This window comes from Rhincodon typus, chromosome 17, assembly GCF_021869965.1.
Source record: "Rhincodon typus isolate 14 chromosome 17, sRhiTyp1.1, whole genome shotgun sequence".
Classification (NCBI taxonomy): domain Eukaryota; kingdom Metazoa; phylum Chordata; class Chondrichthyes; order Orectolobiformes; family Rhincodontidae; genus Rhincodon; species Rhincodon typus.
Genome location: NC_063348.1, coordinates 21,144,845 through 21,165,784, shown reverse-complemented (window position 1 = coordinate 21,165,784; position 20,940 = coordinate 21,144,845). Strand labels below are relative to the sequence as shown.

The 20,940-nt window shown below is 40.5% G+C and overlaps 1 protein-coding gene and 1 long non-coding RNA gene across 3 annotated transcripts in view; one reads left to right on the top strand and one right to left on the bottom strand.

Annotated features, from left to right (window-relative positions):
• LOC125485282 overlaps positions 1-20,940 on the bottom strand; it is a 159,589-nt gene that overhangs the window by 41,061 nt on the left and 97,588 nt on the right. The window lies entirely within an intron of this gene.
• Positions 1-20,940, top strand: part of ppp1r32 (protein phosphatase 1, regulatory subunit 32) — a 134,525-nt gene that overhangs the window by 38,139 nt on the left and 75,446 nt on the right. Inside the window, exons 6-9 of the mRNA XM_048607390.1 lie at positions 276-339; positions 3,427-3,539; positions 8,400-8,471; positions 13,393-13,479. Coding sequence (XP_048463347.1) covers positions 276-339; positions 3,427-3,539; positions 8,400-8,471; positions 13,393-13,479 — 336 coding nt within the window. The remainder of the gene's footprint in view (positions 1-275; positions 340-3,426; positions 3,540-8,399; positions 8,472-13,392; positions 13,480-20,940) is intronic.

Genomic DNA, 20,940 nt, shown 5'->3' with positions numbered 1-20,940 from the left:
ATTTTATCTGACAGCTAGACTTCCATTACTGGTTGAACAAGTAGCTGTGTGAACAGTACATACAATGAGAGTCAGGTTTCTTGCTTCTAAAAATTGCAGCAAAGCTTGAACAATCCTTGGCTTTTGAAACAGGCTATTTCCCATTTTAGTCCACAATCCAAAATATAGAAAAAATGAAAAAAATGTGGTTATTACTCATCCTCCATTTGTTCATTAAGATGTTGAAGGATCCTTGGTTCTTGAAGTCTAATGACATTTGCCTCTTTCTGTTATAGGGACCAAGCTACATGTCCACAGAATACAGTACTAAATACAAACTCAAACCATTGGATTTGCCAGGTATATAACCATAACATACTGAAATATCCATGTCGCTTTTTAAAGCCTAGAGATGCACTATATGTCTTTGCAATAGCTGCAGAAACAAATGGTGTAAAGACAAAACATGGGTGACAGTGGACCATTGTCAGCCTATGTATTAAGTCTGATGTTGTGTTTTTGGGTGTCGTTGCTGAGTGGAAGCAAGCAGATAAGGATTTTCAGGGGGTGGGTATAAATAATAGATCCATGGGGGCACCAGAGGTATCTGTGTAGGAGGAGATACTTTATTGGCTTACCATAGATAGATAAGAATGGAAACCGGCTAGTGTAGCCTCACCCAGCTGAATTGCAGTAGAGCATGTTGGTGGAGTGTAATATAATTCACGATTTCAAAGACTGAAGACAGTTCAAGAAGAAAGAATAAGGAAAATTTACCTTTCCCATAGACACATAGAATGCCCTTTGCAATTTTGCTACAACCCTTTCAGTACAGTGTTAGGCAGGAACCTGGCTGAGATTCTGAGAAAGATGGGCATAGATTTTGGAGGCAACAATACATTCAATAACTTTGTAGAGGAAAGCGAATTTGGAAAAAGAGTGGTAGTTTACAATGACAATGGAATCAAGTTTTGGTTACAGAAAAATAACAAAATGGACTCTTCACATGATGCTTGCTGCCCATTGTGATTACCTAAAAACAGAACCAGAAATGAGAATGATTATGTGATCATTATTAGCATGTGAGATTTTGTTCTTTAATACATGTAATCAAATAGCTGAATGAAAACAGCATGTTTAAATTTACACGCAGTATTACTACATTTTGTGATCATAGTAATCATTCCCACAAAGTATACCAGAAGTTTTGCAAACAAAACAAAAAGCTATTATGAACTTCAGTAATTTGAAAAAAAAATTATGAGTTCTCTGGGCCACATTAAAAAATGTGCAAATACTGTGCTTAAGATAAATTACCAACTTCACTGCAACCCAACTTCACTGGAGAGGCAATATGTCAATTCAATATTAAAGTTTTCAGAGATGAATATTCATGGAAAGTCAATGTAAAATATATTTATATTCTGACAGCTTTTATCTAAGTATGAAATTATGTTTGACCACTCTATTTATATGAAACTGGAGCTGAATAAATGCATAATTCAATTCTGTTTTGCAAATTCAGGTTGAATAAATTTTCTTCTGATTCTTCTGTGGAAAAGCGGGTTAAGGCAATGAAAGGTTTAAGTGGCTTCAATGAAGGTTATCCCAGGTTATCCCTGATCCTGACCAAATTTGTTGACTTTTGCAGATAAATAGATAGATAGACAGACAGATGGACAGACATACAGACAGACAGACAGATAGATAGATTTATTGACAATGCCAGAGCCAGACACCCCCTCACTTAGGTATTGACCAGTTAGTTGCGGCTCTTACTCGATGACCTCCAGTCCCTGCCCTTTCTTAATGTGCTAGCCAAGCCAGTGAGAACATGCTATGAAGTGGCTGGAGGAGATTTTGAAGCTCAACATCTAAAGCTGTTCAGTTAATGATGGATTGTCATGGACAGATTGGACATGTCACTACTTTTTCCTCACTGGCTCAAACATTGTTTGTCGCAAATTAATTGCAGTCAGGAAGGCCTTTATTCCTAACTTCATGAATCTATTTTGAAAGTTCTGCTATTTCAGCATCGAATTATGTCCTCAAATAATCTGAAGTTTTGTTTAAACTGCATTTCTTGTAAATCTATTTCATGCCCTGATTACTCTGTGTTGCATAAAATGCTCCTAACAACTTTAAAGGTTTCTTTCACTGGTTTGAACTCCTATCCCACTCTCCTGTGCTCATTACTTTAAGTATTCTGGATATGTTTTTTTTCACTCTTAATTATCTTTATAATTAATTATAAAGCTGCAAGAGATGGACTAATTTTCAGACATCCTAAGGAAGTACAGGCCTTGTCAGCTGGAGAGCTAGTGAGAGACCAACATTTACTCTATAAGGCAAGGGTGGCAATACCTAATGCCAGTTAGTCACTGGTAAGGTCACTGGCAGAGGCCCTTTAGCTATAACTAAGGCCCTGGGAATTGAAGCCCTGCCCAAAAGGATATCTATCTAATCTGAAGCAGGCCTCTCACACTTGGTAGGCACACAGAGAAAGCCATGGTTCTTGCCATAAGGCAATGTAGCATTACTGAGAACTGAGGTACCTGATTTGTATGCTGTGGGGGTGGGGGGTGGAAGGGGGTGTGCTAATCGGAGGGGTGGATCTAGGGTTCAGAGACATGGGGTGAGAGGGTTAGGGGAGGTGGATGCCAAGGCAAAGTGGCTGCCAGCATACAGCTGCGTTATGTCCAATCCCTCAGACAGGCATTGATTTCTTTTTATTGAGGGAACCCCTCTCCCACTTCTCCATCTCATAGCTGACAAGCTACCCACAGAATTTGACCTATTGTGTCCACTGCTTAGCAAAAGGCCAACATGAGTCTGGGTTTTTGTTCCCAGTGGCAACAGACTGATTCTGAATTGGCCACTTTAGGCACCTCAATCAGCAGTGGAGTGGAAAGGTCAACCATGGGCCTTCACACTCAGAACTTCATTTTAGTGGGGGGCAGGAATGTGGCTGGGCATGGCTATACCACCACCCTGTCTAATTAAATTGCTTCTCCACCTCCAGCATCCCCACCTCTAGGAGCATAAAATTCCGCCCATTGTAACAACAAACTGTGGGCTCAGAATCAGTTAGTTTGCACACACTGGGGATCAAATTTACCACGTTCCTACTGTGTGTCACTCAGACTGGAAATCCTATTTTCTACTGAATTCTCAAGGGAAACAGATATTTCTGAGGTTATCTTCTTTAATTTTAAAACACTGCAGTTCAAATCAATAAGTGCAAGAACAAAAGTGATGAACCATTAATTGTTTCATAAAGGAATTGTAGGCATACCTGATGGATATATATCAAGGTTGACGGAATGAATTTCATCATCTATTCTTAGTGATCTGAGCATGTACGTGGAATGAAGCAGCATTATATTTTACACATTTACATTCTTTTTGTACTGACATGTTTTTACTCATTATTTTATGTATCAACAGTTTTCTCCCAACACAAAACAGTGGGGAGAAAGGAGAACACCGGGTTCACAGAAGGTTCTCCTCTGAAACCCATCACTTACCATCACCCATTAGCATTCCAAGGTGACCTGCCGGTGAGTTATACATTGAAATGATTCACAATGCTTTTAGAAAATGCAACACATGCACAGCTTCCCAGTGTTTGTTTAAATCTCTTCTGAAGGTAAACCACACAGAGTGCCCCAGGGGCTCCAACGTAAAAGTGTACTGCAGTTGACACAAGATTTTCAGTGAGACGTTTGGCAGATTGTGAGTGAAATGTATAATGTTCACCTGAACATTTAATAACATCCAGTGGTGCAATTATGGATTCCGACCTTCAGTTGCAACTCGTGAGGTCACTTTGAATTTCCTGCTTGCTATCACTCACTCTGTGAGACTATTTCAATGCTATCTGTCAATTCCTGTGTTTCCCTTGACTGGAGACTGTGAGAAAGCAATGGAGGCAAGTTATTGTAACATTTATGGTGATTAAGAACTCTTTCAATTTAGGATCTTCCTTAAAATTCCCTGCACCTAATATCTCTCAGTCTAGTTTTTTCTTGTTTGGCTTGATGCTCACTTACCTGAACTTGCCTCTGTGAAGGGTTTGGATTTTTTTTTAACTTTTCTGGTATTATACAAACTGAAATGACTGTTGTTGAAACTTTGTGCTCCCTCGTGTGTATTTAGTGATGGACACAGTTTGCTGTTCTCAACCGCATTTATATTTCAGGCATGAATAATTCCTGAAATTTTCAGGCTGGGATTTTCTAATGATGACTGCATTAGACATCGGTGGTGCTAAAGATGAGAGAAGTTTGAGATGATGAGTGTATCAGAGAAGAAGCACACTGCATAATGTTAAAGTACGGAGTAAAGTACGGATAATAGTAGTAGTGACATCAAGTGACACTTGCCCGATACAGTATGAAGGGTCTAGGCCCGAAATGTCAGCTTTCCTGCTCCTATGATGCTGCTTGGCCTGCTGTGTTCATCCAGCTCTACACCTTGTTATCTCTTAATCAATGTAATTCTCTCATGGGGAATGTAAAGAGATAGGGTGAAATCAATCAAGGCTGTCTTTTCACTGCTAGCACATGAAAAATGGCTATAGGCTAAGGACCAACAAGAACCAAAAACCTCTAAAGAACATTCAGATGCCCTCAGGATGAGAACAATGCTGCAGAGAAGTGACCCCTTTTTTTCTCCCTTTGAGAGAGGAAGAGAGACATGATAATTAGTGTTGTGGAAAATAATGTAATGGCCTGCCAAAGATGAGCAACTGTTTGGAGGTTGGGGCATCAACATTTGACACAAATTAGTAATGTTATTCAGAGCAATTGATAGAGAAATGAGGGGGAAATAAATCATATCAGTTTGATAAGAGATAATGTAGCAGGCACATTTTGGTGCAGATGAAAAAGTGCTTTAGTTTTATTCTAATTTGTGCTGTAGAGTGGGTAGTGCTTTAAGTAAACAGTTTCAGACAGCCCTTTCCCTTGGTTTAAAAAAGTGGATAAAGTACAGAACTCAGATAATTGCAAACAATAAGACTTGGTTGAGACGGAACAGTATTTGAGGAGGTAATAAGGAGGATTGATGAGGGTTGTGTAATGGATGTAGTCCATCTGGATTATGGCAAAGCTTTTGATACAGTCCCACACAGTACTGGAGATGGATCTCAAAAGGAAAAACCCCATGGGATCCAAGGAAAACTGGCAGGTTTGATCCAAAATTGGCTCAGTTTGGATCTTTGTACCTGCTGTTGCCAGTAGAGTTTCGCATGGCATAGTAGTAGGTCACTTACATTTTGTGGTAAATATCAGTTTTATTTTTATTTATTTGTACATGGGATGTGGGCATCATTGGCTAGGCCAGAATTTATTGCCCATTTTGTAATTGCCTTTGATGAAGGGGTGGTGAGCCACTTTGTTGAACCACTGTAAGTACTTGGGATTAGGATTACCCAGAGTGTTGTATTCTAAGACTGTTTACTTGGACATGAGTCTAATGGGTATGATTAAGCAATTGGCAAACAGCACAAAAAATTGGTCATGTGGTTGAAAATGGAAACAATAGATTGTGGGGTAGATATCAGAGTACTCTAACAACTGGACAGAGCAGCAGCAAATGGAGTCCAATCTGGAGATGATGACTGTGGGGGAAGGCTAGCAAGACCTGATACACAATAAGTGGTAAGACACTGAGAAGTGTAGAGATACAGAGGGATCCTGTGGTGTTCAAGATGGACAAGTGGGTTAGATGTTCAAGAAGGTATAAAAAACACAGTAAATATTGGAGAAACACAATAGATCTGGCAACATCTATTGAGAGAGAACTAGCGTTAAAGTTTCGACTCTTCTTCCAAAGAAGTCACATTGGACTTGAGATGTTAACTTTGTTTCTCTCTCCACAGATGCTGCTGAGTTTCCCCAGCACATTCTGTTTTTTATTACAGATCTCCTACTTTGTGCTTTGCTTTTGAAGTGCTTTGCTTTTATTTGAGGTTTATGAAACACTTGCTTTTATTAGCCAAGACAGAGAACGTGAACAGGAATGTTATGCTTGAATAAAAGCAAAGTACTTCAGATACTGGAAATCTGAAACATACACAGAGGATGTTGGAGAAACTCAGCAGGTCTGGCAGCATCCAGAGAGAGAGAAACAGAATTAACATTTTGAGTCTGGTATGACTGTTCTTCGGAACTGATAGGTGTTGGAAAATGGTCATCTTTATACTTTTGTTAAAGATGGGGAGAAGCAAGGAGTCAGATGGTGTATATTCCCAGTGCAAAAGACAAAGGGGTTGTTAAATGGGGTGAAAGTGAAATAAAGATGTAAAATGACTGTAAATTGAAATGCTGAAGTGTGAAAATGTGTCTCTGGCCTGAGAGCAAAGTAAACAAGATATAAACAAGCCAAAACTACTGGGGGAAGAATATAAGAAGAAATGGAGGACTGATGTCATGAGGTCTGGCTCTGAATGGTGGGATTCAGCATTGCATTCTAGAGGCTGTAAAGTGCCGAAGCGGAAAATGAGATGTTCCCCAAACTTGTGTTGTGCTTCATTGGAACATTACAGCAGGCCCAGGATAAAAGTGGAGCAAAATTGGAGTATTGAGTGCAGTTCTGATCACTCCATGACAGGAAGGGGGAAATGATTTTATTCAAAGGGGCTCAAACAAAATTGATGAGGATGTTGCCTAGAGTAGATAACTGGATTTATGAGGAAATATTGGATTGGCTAACTTTAGTCTTTGGAACAGAAGAGATTGAATAGAGACGTCACTGAAGGGTGTAAAACTATAGAGTATCCGAGATAGGATGGAAAGAAAGGCTGATTTCATGTTGATTGAAGGTTTATAAGTAAGGGATATGGATGTAGTTTAAGAGGTAGTAGAATTAGAAGAGGTTAGAGGGGAATATTTTACACCAGAGTGTGGTGGAGATCTGGAATTTACAGTCTGAAAGGATGGTAGAGGCAGAAACTCCTAAAACATTTATAGAAATGCTTGGATTGGCACTTAAAAGTGCTTACAAGGCCATAGACGATGAGCAGGAAAGTAGGTTTAGCTCCTACTTAATGAATACAGCCATAATGGGCAGAATGGCCTTGTTTCATGCTGTAAATTTCCATGATTCTATGAGCAGCATGTTACTCACTTTTAAAAAGAAAATCACATGGATGATATGAAAACTCAGGCACATTGCTCTGGAGACCCACAACAACACAAATCAGTTCAGTTATCACTATATCCTACAGAACCACATTGACCACATAAAAGGTGAGATTTTCCTCTTCCCTCACAGCTTTGCACTTGGCAGGGATTTCAGCATGCAAATAGGCAGGATTAACTTTGAAAAGAGTTCCTATTTCTTTGTTCTGTCATCAGGAGCTTTGGATAACAAGGATTTGAAAAGAAACCATAGCACAATATTTTACACGTACTCTTGGATTTGATCTTCCAGTGACCACCCAGAAAATGAAGTGAGAAACCTGAAATGTCCAGTCCCAGTTCATCCCTATAGTTTTAATAGATCTGCATTAACTTCCAACTACAGGAAACCTGTGAATTTTAGGGCTACATTGAAATGGCTGAAACCTTTTAAAACAAATGTATGCCAACACCAAATGGCCAAGCATATAGCTGTAAACTCAAGGTTCTTGCGATGTATTGGTAATGTCCCTAGCTCTGGGCCAGAAGGTATGGGTTCAAGTCCCACCTTTCCTGAGGCATAAATGGCCAAACAGTTTGATTAAAATAACAATAGCTGTAAATTTGAAATTTTAGACATATCAACTAATTAGTTACAGCCTCCTCATCACTCACCCAGGTTACCTAGGAATGAAGTGCAGGTATAACCTTGTAGGCATCACATCTGTTGCTTTCTATTCTCCATGTTAGAATAAAGTAAATGCCATTACTCATATGACAATATTTCATATCATTCTACCTGAAAAAGTATTATAACTTCTGAACATAAACTAAAAGGGTGCTTGGTAACATTTCCACCATTGCCAGTGTAACATAAGTACACAAACTTTCCATTCAGTCCTTTCTTGTGTGCTGTTATTGTAAATGGTCACAGCCTGTTCCTGTCTAGTTTGACATGTCACGTACCTCATACTGAGCGGAAAATCCCTACTTATTGAATCAAGTTGACCTTGACTTGAAAGTACTTCAGATTGACATTAGTTCTCAGCAATGAGTGATAAATTCTGTCTCTCAGCACTGTCCTCAAATGACAATAAACTTCGACAAAACTATTTTTTTCAGGAACATTTCCCAAGACTGGGGTTGCTTGTTTTCTGCAAATGGGTTTGTCTTGTATATATTATAATTGAAAGAAATTTGCACTCCTGATGCAACATTTGTTTTGTCTATATAATGGCGTGGAATTTTTAAATTATTTGTTACAGTTCCATTTGAATAGAATTTGTTTTCTTTTAGGGGTATTGCACAGATCGACCAACTGGAATTTCCATAACAAAATCAGACTATCTACCTTCTGGAACTTTACATGTATGTAACTCCATGCTCAAGGCAGGACAGATTTGAGGTGATGGAAATACAACTAAAAACAAACTGTTTTCTCAATTATGCAACTGGAAACCAACTTGGTATTCAGAGAATCATAGTTGAAAATGCCAGATGCTTCAATTTGTTTACACTATTCACCATGTTTATAGCTGTCTGTAGTTTATTCCTTTGTCTGAGATGCCAATTCATAGGAAAGGAAAAGGCACTGACAATTCTTACCTATTTAAGTTTTAACATATTGTACTAGATTTTCTGAGGAGTGGCAATGTCTTGCATTTCTGAGAGGAGATTCCACCCAGGACTCCCTAAGAAATGTGGAACCATACTTCCATTATGAAAATTCTACCATAGCACAGAACTGTAAGAGGAAGGCAAAGCACATGCCCTTGTTACAGCACTCAGCTGACGAATTCTGACATTTAAACATTCTGACAGTCACTTTGATAGCTGCTATCAAACATTAAGTATATAAGGTTTGTGGGATATGAGGTAAGGGGTCAGGTTTGGTTTGTCTGTAGGGAGTCAGGACAGGTCTGATGGTTGGGATGTGACAGGTCCGTCAGTGGTAGTGTCAGGTTGGGTGAGGGCAGAAAGCTGGTATGTAGGGTGCCAGGAAGGTAGGATGCCAGGGTTTCCATTAGGTCCAGTGCCAGCTGGGGAGAGGGTATGTAGCTAGAGTTAGGAAGCCATGTGGGTGGGGCAAAGGGTGCCAGGGGCAGGGTGCCAGATGTGTAAGAAGTAGGTTTCTAGGTCGTTGGGGCACCAGATGGATAGAGGGCTAGCGAAGTAGGGGATAGGGTACCAAGCACGTAGGATGCCAATTGGTTAGAATTCCAGAGTGCAAGCAGGGACGCTAAGAGAATTTGGTTCTGATGTAGAGGCGGCCAGGGTGGGTGTCAGGTCATATGGGTTTGTGTCCAATGGTGCTGCGAGGGGGTGTGTTGGGGTGGTGTTGGGGCAGGGATAGGGTTAGGTTGAGTTCACCTATAGGGAATCAGGTTACATCTGATAGTTGGGATGTGACAGATCCATAGGAGGTGGTGTCAGGTTGGATCTGCAGCGTGAAAGTGTCTTTGGCTCAGGGTCTGAGGGGTATAAGTGGTTTCAGGGGAGGTTGGGGCAATATCTGAGATAAATATGGAGCCAGTTAATAGTTACTCAAGAGTGAGATTATGTACTTAATAAGTATTTTACTTAATTTATGTGGAACACTCTGAAGTCTCCAATTTTAATGGTGACTTTCAGAAGGCTTCAGGTGCAGGGGAATTGTCCAGTGGATTTTCCCGAACAATTCCCCAGGTCAGGGTCTCCATGTGTAACTCTGACTTAAGCTGAAATAACAACTGTCTGACCATTGGAAAATCTGGACAACTATTGCTGTAGCCTTTCTCAGTTTTGGAGGAGAGGTCGATAGTACTGTTAGGAATAGGTGAAAATGGGTAGACTCTTTTCTCAGTCCTCATTTGACCCCAGTTGGTTTTGACTTTAAAAAAATGTTGTGTTGCCAGTTCAGTATGTCCTTACAGCAGATAGAGACTTTCAACTAATAGCCTGGCTGCGTGCAGTTTGTGGGAATTAAAATATGGTATTCTTAAATGAAACATGATATAGGTTAGCTTTATTATGCTAAAACCCACCCAGGTTTAAAAAAAGTTTCTGAAATGTACAAATACCTCCTTCTTTCCCATGAATGAGTGCAAACAGACACTCAAGACAGAGTACCAGATTAAACAAGACCAAGTAAGCTGTAGCTCACTGATTGTCTCTGATCTGATTTTGGTTTTCAGTGAGGCAATTCTGTGGCCCGTACATATGCTTTTCTCCTGGAATCACTGCTGCAGAAAACCAAAAGGCTATTAGTTGAAACTCTGTCTGCTGTGGGGCCTTGACATGTTTTTTCAGAGTACCAGAGTTCAGAATTGAGATGAAAGATTGAGAAGCGAGATGAAGAGGCATCGTCAACCCGGCAGCTTGTTATGTTCTCTGCTCCAATCTTAATTGAATAACAACCACATTGAAAGTTGTATCACATGATCTCTCTCAATGTTGATTGATTATTCTGAAAAATGTACAGAGGACTAGCTCACGTCCCGCATAGTTTCTCTTCCACTATTGTTTTAAGGCTGTGCTATAGAGGTATGTTTTAATGTTTAAATTGAAGAGACTGACTAATTGACACTGTAAACATAGGGGCTAAATAGAAAGTCAGCCACGGAGAATGGAGTGGACATGTAGGTTATCACAGGGTTTTGATTGTATTAGCTGTGAATAAAGTGTCTAAATAAAATCTTACTACACCCTATGTCCAAGTTACTCACAGAGTTAGAGGAGTTTAGTTCAGCCATAACTCGTAGAGTCTATGAAAATGCAAAACATGACAGCAGTAGTTTGAAATAAGTGATGTTGTAAGTTTAAAGCTCACAGCTGAAAACCTAGGACCGATGATGTAAAAAAACTTAAGCTCAACTTTGAAACGAGGAAGGAAGCAAAAGAAAGGTGTACTTTGATAGGAAGCACAACTTGAACTGGTAAGGATGTCTGCATCAACTCAATATCCGCTACCACTTCTCCAGTCGTTCAGTGATATTGATGGGCCACTGCAATGGGAGCTGTGGAAGTGGAAACTGTGAAAGAGCTTCAGGGTCCCAGGGCAATTAAGGCAAAACAAAACCCCACCATGTATCCTGTAGGCCATAGAGCTGATAGCAGATGATGTCATGGCAAGGCAAAGATCTGAGCAGGCCCAGCAATCTAAGGCATTGTTCAGAGACTTATGACTCAATGTTCCTATTTCAGCCCCAAGAAGAATTTTATAATTGAATGGGTCAGGTACAACCAAAGAAGGCAGACGCCAAAGGAATCAACAATTCACTTCTAAATCATTTCTACTGAATAACAAATTACAGTATCTGCAGTTCTTTCGGTTTTTAAATAGTTCTGGCTATTGAGCTTAAAAGATTATTCAATTAGTACTCGATGAGGTGCTATTTGATGTTTTGCAAACTAAAGATGATTTAACTTCTGAAGTTACAGAAGCTACAGAAGCAGAATCAGAATGAACTTTAGGGAGATTTTGACCCAAATTTGGGAGTCCCAACTGAGAAAATCATGATAAAACCAGACTATTGAAAATACTATTTCAGCCAACTTGACAGGCTCCTGATGAGGCATCAAAAAAAGTTACCGCAGAGTGGAATGATCAGCCAAGGAGTCAAATACTTTCTCTGCAGCAAGAAAGGACGTTGTTTTACAGTTCTGCATATCTAAAACTCCACTTCAAGAAGGAAGGCTCGAACAGGCTTCCAACAATTATAGAAAAGTATATAAATTGAGAATGGAGGAATTGGAGCTGAACATTTCCCAGGAGAAATAAAAGATCCCAGTCATGTTGTTTTGATCAGCTATTACTTCAGCATATCCTCTGCACCAAAAATCTTCCAGCACTCAATACCAGCATCCTCGAAGGCAGAGAAGGAACCATTTTGCAACGTGGATTACATGTTTATCCCTGGTACTGCTAAATAAGAACACAACCATTGAGTCCCACAAGTGTTGAAAAGTTAAACAGGTAGATCTGACTCTAAACAAGATGTGTGTGTGTTTGAAAGGACCACTGTCGGGTCAAACAAATCCAGTTTGTTTTGTCTTTAGATTACTGGCCAGACACAAACAAATGGTACGCAACCATTGGAAAGGAAAGATTAGCAGCAATATGGGCCTGAAAACCCTGTTTTTAAAAAATGTGTTAGTGCTACAGGATGGATAGACTTTAATTTAGGTCACTCTCCTGAAGTGAGAGACATGGAGATCCCAAAGAGACCTAGTTAAACTCAGTTTAACAAAAAGAATGGGGGAGCAAACTATTACTGAAATATAAATCAGAATAACAAAAGGTATTAGAGACCTGCTGTAAATTGTATAAATAAAGGCCTTCATTATATTTAGGGGCATAAGGCAGTTATGTAGAAGGTGCTTCCTATTTGAAGGTTTAGGTATTTATGCGTGCAGATGCATATTTATTTGATCACATTACAGAAATGACTTCAAATACTTCAACCACAAGGAATTACTTTGCATTGAAATACAGTAACCATTTTATGCGCAGCAATGTCCATAGAATTCCCTAGATTAATGTCTGGGTGAGTCTTTCCATTGATTGTTCAGTGGTAATGAATAACTCCTTGTTCTGATCTGACTATTTTCAGGGAATTTTCACTCTCCCTAAAGTAAAATGCAGTTTTCCCTCAATTAATTAGTTTTAGTTGTAAATATGAAAATATTCATGTCTTCAAATGCTATTACAAACTTCATGCATCATTGATATCTCATTTAAACATGGCCTTCTCCATTAACTGTTTTAATTGAAGAACTGTTATGCTACAAAATCTTTTATTGTTATTTGTTCTTGAAGAGTGGTTGATGCTGACAGTTGGGCACATTTATTGCCAATCTTACTTTTCTTTTGAAATTGTAATGGTGAGTTTTCTCCTTTATAGCAATTGCTTGTTCATTTGAATGGCTTGCTTGACGTTATTTGATGTCAAACACTAGGTTTGCTTTTGACTAGAGTTTAAGAATGGCAGGTTCTGTCCCTGAAAAACATTATAGTGCACCAGTTGGCTTTTTACAATACTCCAGCGACATTCAGGTTATTTTTATGGTATTAGACCACAACTTACCAAACTTGTTGGATAAATTTTCACTGTATGCCACTATGGAATTTGTTGGTCTAGTATGGCAATATATAAACCACCATATCTTTGCAAATTATATGTGGTTGTAGAAATTGCATCTCCCAGTGTCACATGCACAGTCCTAGTTGGCTGCACTGTTTTTTTTTTCTTTTAGGATTAGAAACCTTAAACATAAAATTGAAATTTAAAAAAATGTGATTGATATGCAGGGAGATGAATTTTTACCTGCTGTGGCAAATAAGGCTGACAGAAACACTGGTTTCACTCATAGAGTTGGATTATCACTGGATACCGCAGTAAGTACTTCTTTTTTCTATCAATTGATATAAAGTTATATTTCACAAACTTGTAGGCTAGACTACAGCAATCACATTTTCCTGATAACACATCTTTTTGCAAGCATTGTTTGAGCTGTACATGAAGAATGAACAATTTTGACAAGATGCCTGATGATGTTCCAAAGGACATCCAATAACTTTAGGAAATTAAAGATCTAACTAAAGAAAAAGGGAAGGAAAGTGCAATAATATTCTGGGCTACGGAACTGTTTGACACAAGCAGTGCGTAGCTCAGTAAGATAAAGCTTACATATTAGCACCTACTCTATTGAGCCTTTGAGCTACTCTGCTTTACAACCATGTTTTTCTTTGCTATTTAATTACGTCACATGGAATAAATAAATAATAGCAAGGTGTTAGATGTACTGGTCACAGCTGAAAATGAAGCTGTAATACAATCACACTGGCTACCTGATACAAAATACCTTCCTGTTTTCAATATGCTTTCAGCAGCATCTCTTTTTCACCTATTTTTAACCTGCCATTGTGCTTAAGGTTGCAATTCTGTTGACACTCTGCTAATTTTTTTGGCAAACATCAACAGTACTGACTATTTGAATTGCAGCAACATACTTGGTCAGAAGCCTTACTGTCCCCAGAGTCATCGCTACTTAATGCAGCAGTAATGAATACTGTACTCTTTTCATTGAATAGAGTAGCCAATAAGGAACAACACATATTTTCAAGTATTTCAGATATTTCTCGAACATGTATACCTGGCTGCTGATGCTGTGTATTTGGATGAGCCATCAGATTCAAGGCTGTATGTTGTGGTGGTGAATGCTGGTGGTGCTGGCTGCTGCCTAGAGTTGGATGGATGGAAAGGATGCGAAACCTACTTGGAGAAGCAGTTGACCATTCAACTTCAACTGTCAACTGCTGCCTTCTGTTTGTGCACTGGGCAATGGCAGGGGGAGCAGTTGGCTAAGGGAACTGTAAGCTTCATTGGACCTTTGGAAATTGCATTAATAGGGTTGGCTCATTCTATGATAGTTTCCTTAGTTGCTGTCAACTGACAATGTGTTAATGCACCAGATGTCTAGACAAAGGGGGGGACTTTCTGAGTTTTTAAAAGCTGCATTTCATAGAACATCGATCCAGATCATACTTCTTAGGGTTTCTTTCCTTATAATTTGTTTCAATTTTGTTTCTAATGCTTTAGTTTGATTTAACATTTTGTAACTATTGTTATACACTACATTGAACTTTGAGTAAATCTACTTAATATAGCAATGCTTTATGATTACCCCCCAGACAACTGAAGGATGAAGGAAACTTCTATCACCATGAGCAAGTGCACATTCAGTGAGGTGGGTCCAAATGACCTCACCTATCCTAGGAACTAAAAGGACGAGGTTTGTTCATATAGTGCTGCCACTCAGGCTATACTGATTCCCTAGGGCTTGGCCATGTTATAAGCCACTACTTACCTGGCCTGTGAAACATTCTTTATTGATACTATTGAAAAACGGCACACAGGCTGTACATGCAACATTCCATGGCACTGTCTTCCCCAGGAATTTTGGAATTTCTTACTTTCAGGATTGCAACCAACATCATGTTACTACTACTAAACCAGCATGGAGATGAAAGCACCTGGTGGCCAGGGTCTATAGACAAAGGATGAAATGGCAGTGTTGCTGAAAACTGTACCTGTCCCGAGAGACAGAGACCAATCTATGCACAAACTATGATAGAGAAAGTGAGCTACATTTGTAACGGCCATCATGTGACCCAGAATTTCTGGACCTTTGATTCAGGTATACACTTGAGAGGTGTGTGATAGCTCCCAATCAGCAATTTCATCAAGGGAAGCTGATTCAAGAGCCAATTCAGTCAAGACAAGTGGGCTAGTGGATTCAGCACCATTGCTAGATTCTGTCACATTCAAAATTTCATAAGCTGCACATCGAGGCTCTTCCTTAAGCCCAGCAGTAGTCTTCATTAATCAGAAAGGATTTTATTTCCTCATCAACACATATCCAATACTTCTGTAACCACTGCCAGTGCAAGGTTCAGGTGTGTACTTCATATCTTGGGGCAGCCATGGTGTCTACATTCTCCAGCACTTTCAGATTCCACAGCTTTCAACCACCTTCCATCCACCTTGTCATTCCACAGCCCCCCTGGCATAATTGCAAAGGTGGATACTTGACACCAAGGGATGTGCATTGAAGAATGGCTGCTTTCAGAAGTGAAAAACCCAAGGATTGAAGATGCTATATCATGAGCTACACAGCAAACAGAGTGACCATTGAGAAGACCATGGATCTCTTCAACATCAGATTCAGGCACAGGGACTGATCTGCTACTCCCTACATAACCTGGTGTAGCAGAAGGCAGTAGTGCTGGCTGCTGAATATATCCTGGAGTGTAAGTTATCATCAGGCAAGAAGGAAGGTGAGTGCGATCCAGAGTTCTGACATTCATAAAGGGCCGCTTGGAGGATACCAAGCCCCAGGAGCTAGGGAGCCTTGCAAGGGCCCTGTACTCATTTATTTCTCCTTTTTTTAGCACTTAGCTATCCTGCCAAATCAAGATCCATTCTGCAAGCACAAGCAAGTTACTTACTGTAAACCCAGAGTGCCTCCTTATAGTAACTGTTGCTCTTTAATGTGCAAAGGAGAGTACTCATGCCCCTTCACTAGGTGTTTGGATGGTACATGCCATTGTGCACTGCTAGAGGGTCATCAACACTGGATAAAGAATTTCATGAACCAAATCAGATATTCATTACATTAATAAAAACATACAAGTAGAGAATCACTAACTATTTCACTACCCAACTGCATCAAATGTGTTTTCTTCTGTACATATTTGTGCTTAGTGCTTCCTGTTTACTGTAATCTGTAGTGGAGGCAGGCTGCTGACCATGCTGCCCTGTGACTTATGATGACCTTGCTGGCTGTTCTCTGGGTACCTGAGCCTTGTCAGGTCCCTACATAGATACAGAAACCTCATCTGTTATCGTAGCAACTTAAGGTGCTGGTATAACTGTTGGGTGGTGCTGAGGTGTCACTGTCCAAGCTTGGAGTGCACTGAGGAGAGTCCCCAGAGGCAGAAGGACCTAGTCCTCTCTTGCAAACTACACCTTTGCTTCCCTGCTGGTCAAAACGGGAAAAGGATTTAATAGAGAATCCATGCTCCCTGTCCTCCTCTTGCTTTGTTATTGCTTCCTTGAGGGCAAGGCCATGGCATGCTGCTCTGTACACACCTCCAGCTGCATGTGAAACTAAAACAGAAGTTGCTGGAAAAGCTCAGCAGATTTGGCAGCATCTGTGAAGAGAAATCAGAGTTAACATTTCGGGTCTGATTGAGAAAGGGTCACCGGATCCAAAACATTAACTCTGATTTCTCTTTACAGATGCTGCCAAACCTGCTGAGCTTTTCCAGCCACTTCTGTTTTCGTTTCTGATTTACAGCATCTGCAGTTCTTTCGGTTTTTATCCAGCTGTATGTGGTTGTCCAGGAGAATCACCGATCTCACTATGGAGGAGGACAGACAAGAGGGAAATTGCAGCATCTCATACTGGACTTTCAGCATTTCAGACTTTCACAAGTACATCCTAAGCCTGGGACCCATTGTGACTGCTGAACATTCCACAATGATGGAGAACATGTCTGCACAAACCACCAAATGGAACACCAAGTTCCTAATGAATGCAAACAGACTCAGTCAAAAAGATTGTTGATTGAATTTGTGCTTGAGTGTTAATTCTCTGGCATCAATAAAGTTGCTCCATTCATCAGAATTGATATATCTACTATACTTATTTTATGTGTAGAATTGTGGTGGATAGAAGGGCAACAATGAGTCACTGTGCAGTGAAGCTGTGCAACTGTAGTGAAACTCAGCTAGAGCCAGATCTTTAGAAAACATTCATCCTTTTTTTAATTCATTCACAGGATATGAATGTCACTGGCCAGGCGAGCATTTATTGCCCAGAGGGCAGTTCAAAGTCAGCCACACTGTTATGGGTCTGGAGTCACACATAGTCACAGACTATGGTAAGGACAGCAGCTTCCTTCCCTAAAGGGCATTAGTGAACCAGATGGGTTTTTCCTGACAATTGACAGTGGTTTCATTCTCATCACTGGAGTCTTAATTCCAAATACTTTTATTGATTTCAAATTCCATCTGCTTCGGCAGGATTCAAACCCACATTCCTGGGACATTACCTGGGCCTCTGGATTGATGGTCCAACATAATCTCACTTAGCCATCGCCTCCATTCAGTGATACATCAATGGACATCTGGATAACAGTCTGTGCAATTTGTTGAGAAATTTTATCCTAATCCCAATCAGCTTTCCATACTTCTCTCAAACTCTGAATATATCAAAATTCTTCATGTCCCTCTCTGGTACAGAAACTATAGAAAGCAGATTTTGCACAGCTAAAATTTTGCTTCTTTATAGCTCGCAACAAAGGTCATCAAGGCAGATTGACCAAAATACCAGACCATAAAGAATATAGTGTGACATTATGCTGTTCTTGTCTTTTCTTCAAATTGCAAATGTACGGAAATTTGAGAATTGGATGATAGGGTCAATATTTTTTTCTCAGGTGAGCTGCATACACTGAAAGCTTTTTGTCCATATGAAATATGTTGGCAACCTTCCTGTAAAACTTATATTCTTCCCCATCATGATTGTAGGTCATCAGCGATGTTGTCTCAGGCATTGCATTGAGAGCCATCTTGTTTGGCTTTGCATCATTATATTTAGCTGGACCACATGAAGCTCTATTGGACCTCACTCTCTGCTTCTAAAGTTATCTGCAACTCCAGGATCAGCCTACAGAACAAAGAAATCTTGGGCTTATTTTTTTCATTGTCATGAAAGACCAGAGGGTTGTACGGGCACTAAGATGGTTACCTGGGTGTCAACAGTAAATCTCTGGTCTTTCCCCTTATGAAAAATTTTTAATGTCTTCTGTCTAGCTGCTGTTTGCCGTGGGGAGAGTGATAAATGCGAGAAACTACAGACAAATCTCTGTACTCTGAATTGATTAACCCTACTGATGCAAAAAGGAAGTAGTTTACAAATGAACTTGACATTTAAAAGTCTGAATTGTTGTGATCTTGGTAATGTCATCCTTGTGCAAATTTGTCTATATGTTTGCAACGGACAGAAGATGCCTTCAAACAGTGAGCCATTTACTTCACAATTTGTTCCTCTAGTTGCTCTATAAAATGAAAAAAGATTTGAAAACTTGCACAATGGGTTTAATCTTACCAGAAATCAACTTAATTTCATTTTTGTCAAGTTTCATGGAGGGTTTCTCTCTGCAAGACCCAGTGAATTTATTTATTCCTGCTCTATCACTGTTTAAGCACCAGGCCACATAGCTTACCTGTCTTTAGCCACATCCGCTATTTCACCCCTCCCTACGTCTCTGTTACTGTTTCCCCAGTGCCCACTGTAGTGCATCATCTTATTGTTCAGTGTGCGGCCATCACATTCAGGGAGGCCTTCAAACCAGTCTCTTATGTTCAACAGCAGCAGAAGGAAATAGAATAGAGGCTGCAACAGTGTCTCAGAACAGAAACAGACTGCTTGAGTTTTGAGCAACAACAATTTTACAGTCAACAAATGATCACTGCACCCAGCTTTCATCTACTCGAACTAGGTGTAAATTACATCCTGTCTGGCATGTAGCTCTCATCCTGTTTTGCTTTATCATGCCAAAGATCATTTTCTTCCTGCCAAATATCCTCACTTTCCTCCATGCAAGATTGCTGTTGCTCTCCCAGTTTGTCAGCCTCCCTCACATGCCCTGTTTGCTTGTTGTGGTTATGTAGAGCACGGCTTGCTAGGATAATGTCGCACAGTCTGCAGGACTGTATTGCAAGTTCCTCCTCAGACTGATCCAAGCCTTGGAAACTCCTCTTCAGCAGGTCTATCATCTGCTCCACCTTGGGCCTGGTTGTAAAATGGGCTGCTGACTTTCGGCTTCAGTCAGCAGATTGTGTAGTGGAATCATGAGCCATGGTTACAGAGGGTGGCCCTTGTCTCCCAGTGATTGGCCTTGCAAAACATCTGGCTGCTGAAACACAGCAGTAACAGAAGTGTTCTCAAGGATATAGACATGGTGACCACTCTCAGCGTTTGGGACAGAAACCTCTTAGAAGTGGTACAGATGATCACAGATCACTTAAAGACATGGAATGTAACCCTTTTCTGTTGATGAACTCAGCTGCATTGTGAAATGGCCTCCCAACGTGATGGATATCTATCATGCACTACACTTGGAGGAAGCCAACTGTGTTGCTGAAGCCTACTGCCTGGTTTGCAGCCCTGACCTAGGCACAAATGGCATCTACAATGGTCTTAATATAATTGTGGATAGACAGTTGTGAGATCCCACACTGGTGCCCAGTGGCTCCTAGGAAATAACTGGTTGCATAAAAGTTCAACACTGCTGTCACCTTGCCAGCCACCAGGATAGGATGGTCACTCACTCCTTCAGGTTGCAGGTCCTACTTCAGCATAGTTTGGTGAGTATGTCCTGGTACACTCTCAGTCTGCAGAAAGTCTGCACCTTGCTCATCTGGAGGAAATGACAAAAGAGATGATACACTCTGAACTTCGGTAACTCCTGCACACGCTGAGGGGAGTTTTAGCGGAAACTACGTCATGTGAAGACTGCTCAGCAGCTGCTGGAGGTCGCTGTTGGTGCTGAGCTTGCAGGCATATTGCTCTTCCTTCATTTCTCTGCACCTTCATTGCACCAAAGCAGCAGCGATGGTAACCCATGCAGTAGCTGGATCCATCAGTCAGGCATGCAATGAACTTGCGTGGGGAGCAAAAGAAACAGAACAGCTCCTTAGTAATGTGAGCAGTCAGCATTCACATCACTCACAAATACTTTTAGCATATACCTCCAGACTGTGGAACATGGAACACTCTAACAGGAGGGTCATGGAATGCCTTTACATGGTTCTCTGACATTGAAAATTATTCCAATGATTGCATCAGCAGCCATGTTGCAGTAGGAGATTGTAAATGCTGAATTAGTGCTGAGTTCTTCTCCTCCCAGCTCCACATCACCCAAGGAAGCCATCATTGTATCTAAGAATGTATTGCATTATATTTGCAATTCAAGGTGATAGGAAATCAGTTTGTGCCCCTTTGCAGCCTATGAAGTCTTGCATTAGCTTTGTGTTTTGTGGCTGGGGGTCCTGAGATTATGTACTTCACGGGGATAACTATTTTTAATCTGCAGTGACCAACGATGTGGTCAAGATTGCTTTTAACCAGCATTTGTACCCCACACAGTTGTACACTGCAAACAATTCACACGCACGATGATATGATTAGCATGGCTGTCTCACAGCGCCAGGGACCTGGGTTCGATTCCACCCTCGGGCGACTGTCTGTGTGGAGTTCACACATTCTCCCTGTGTCTGTGTGGGTT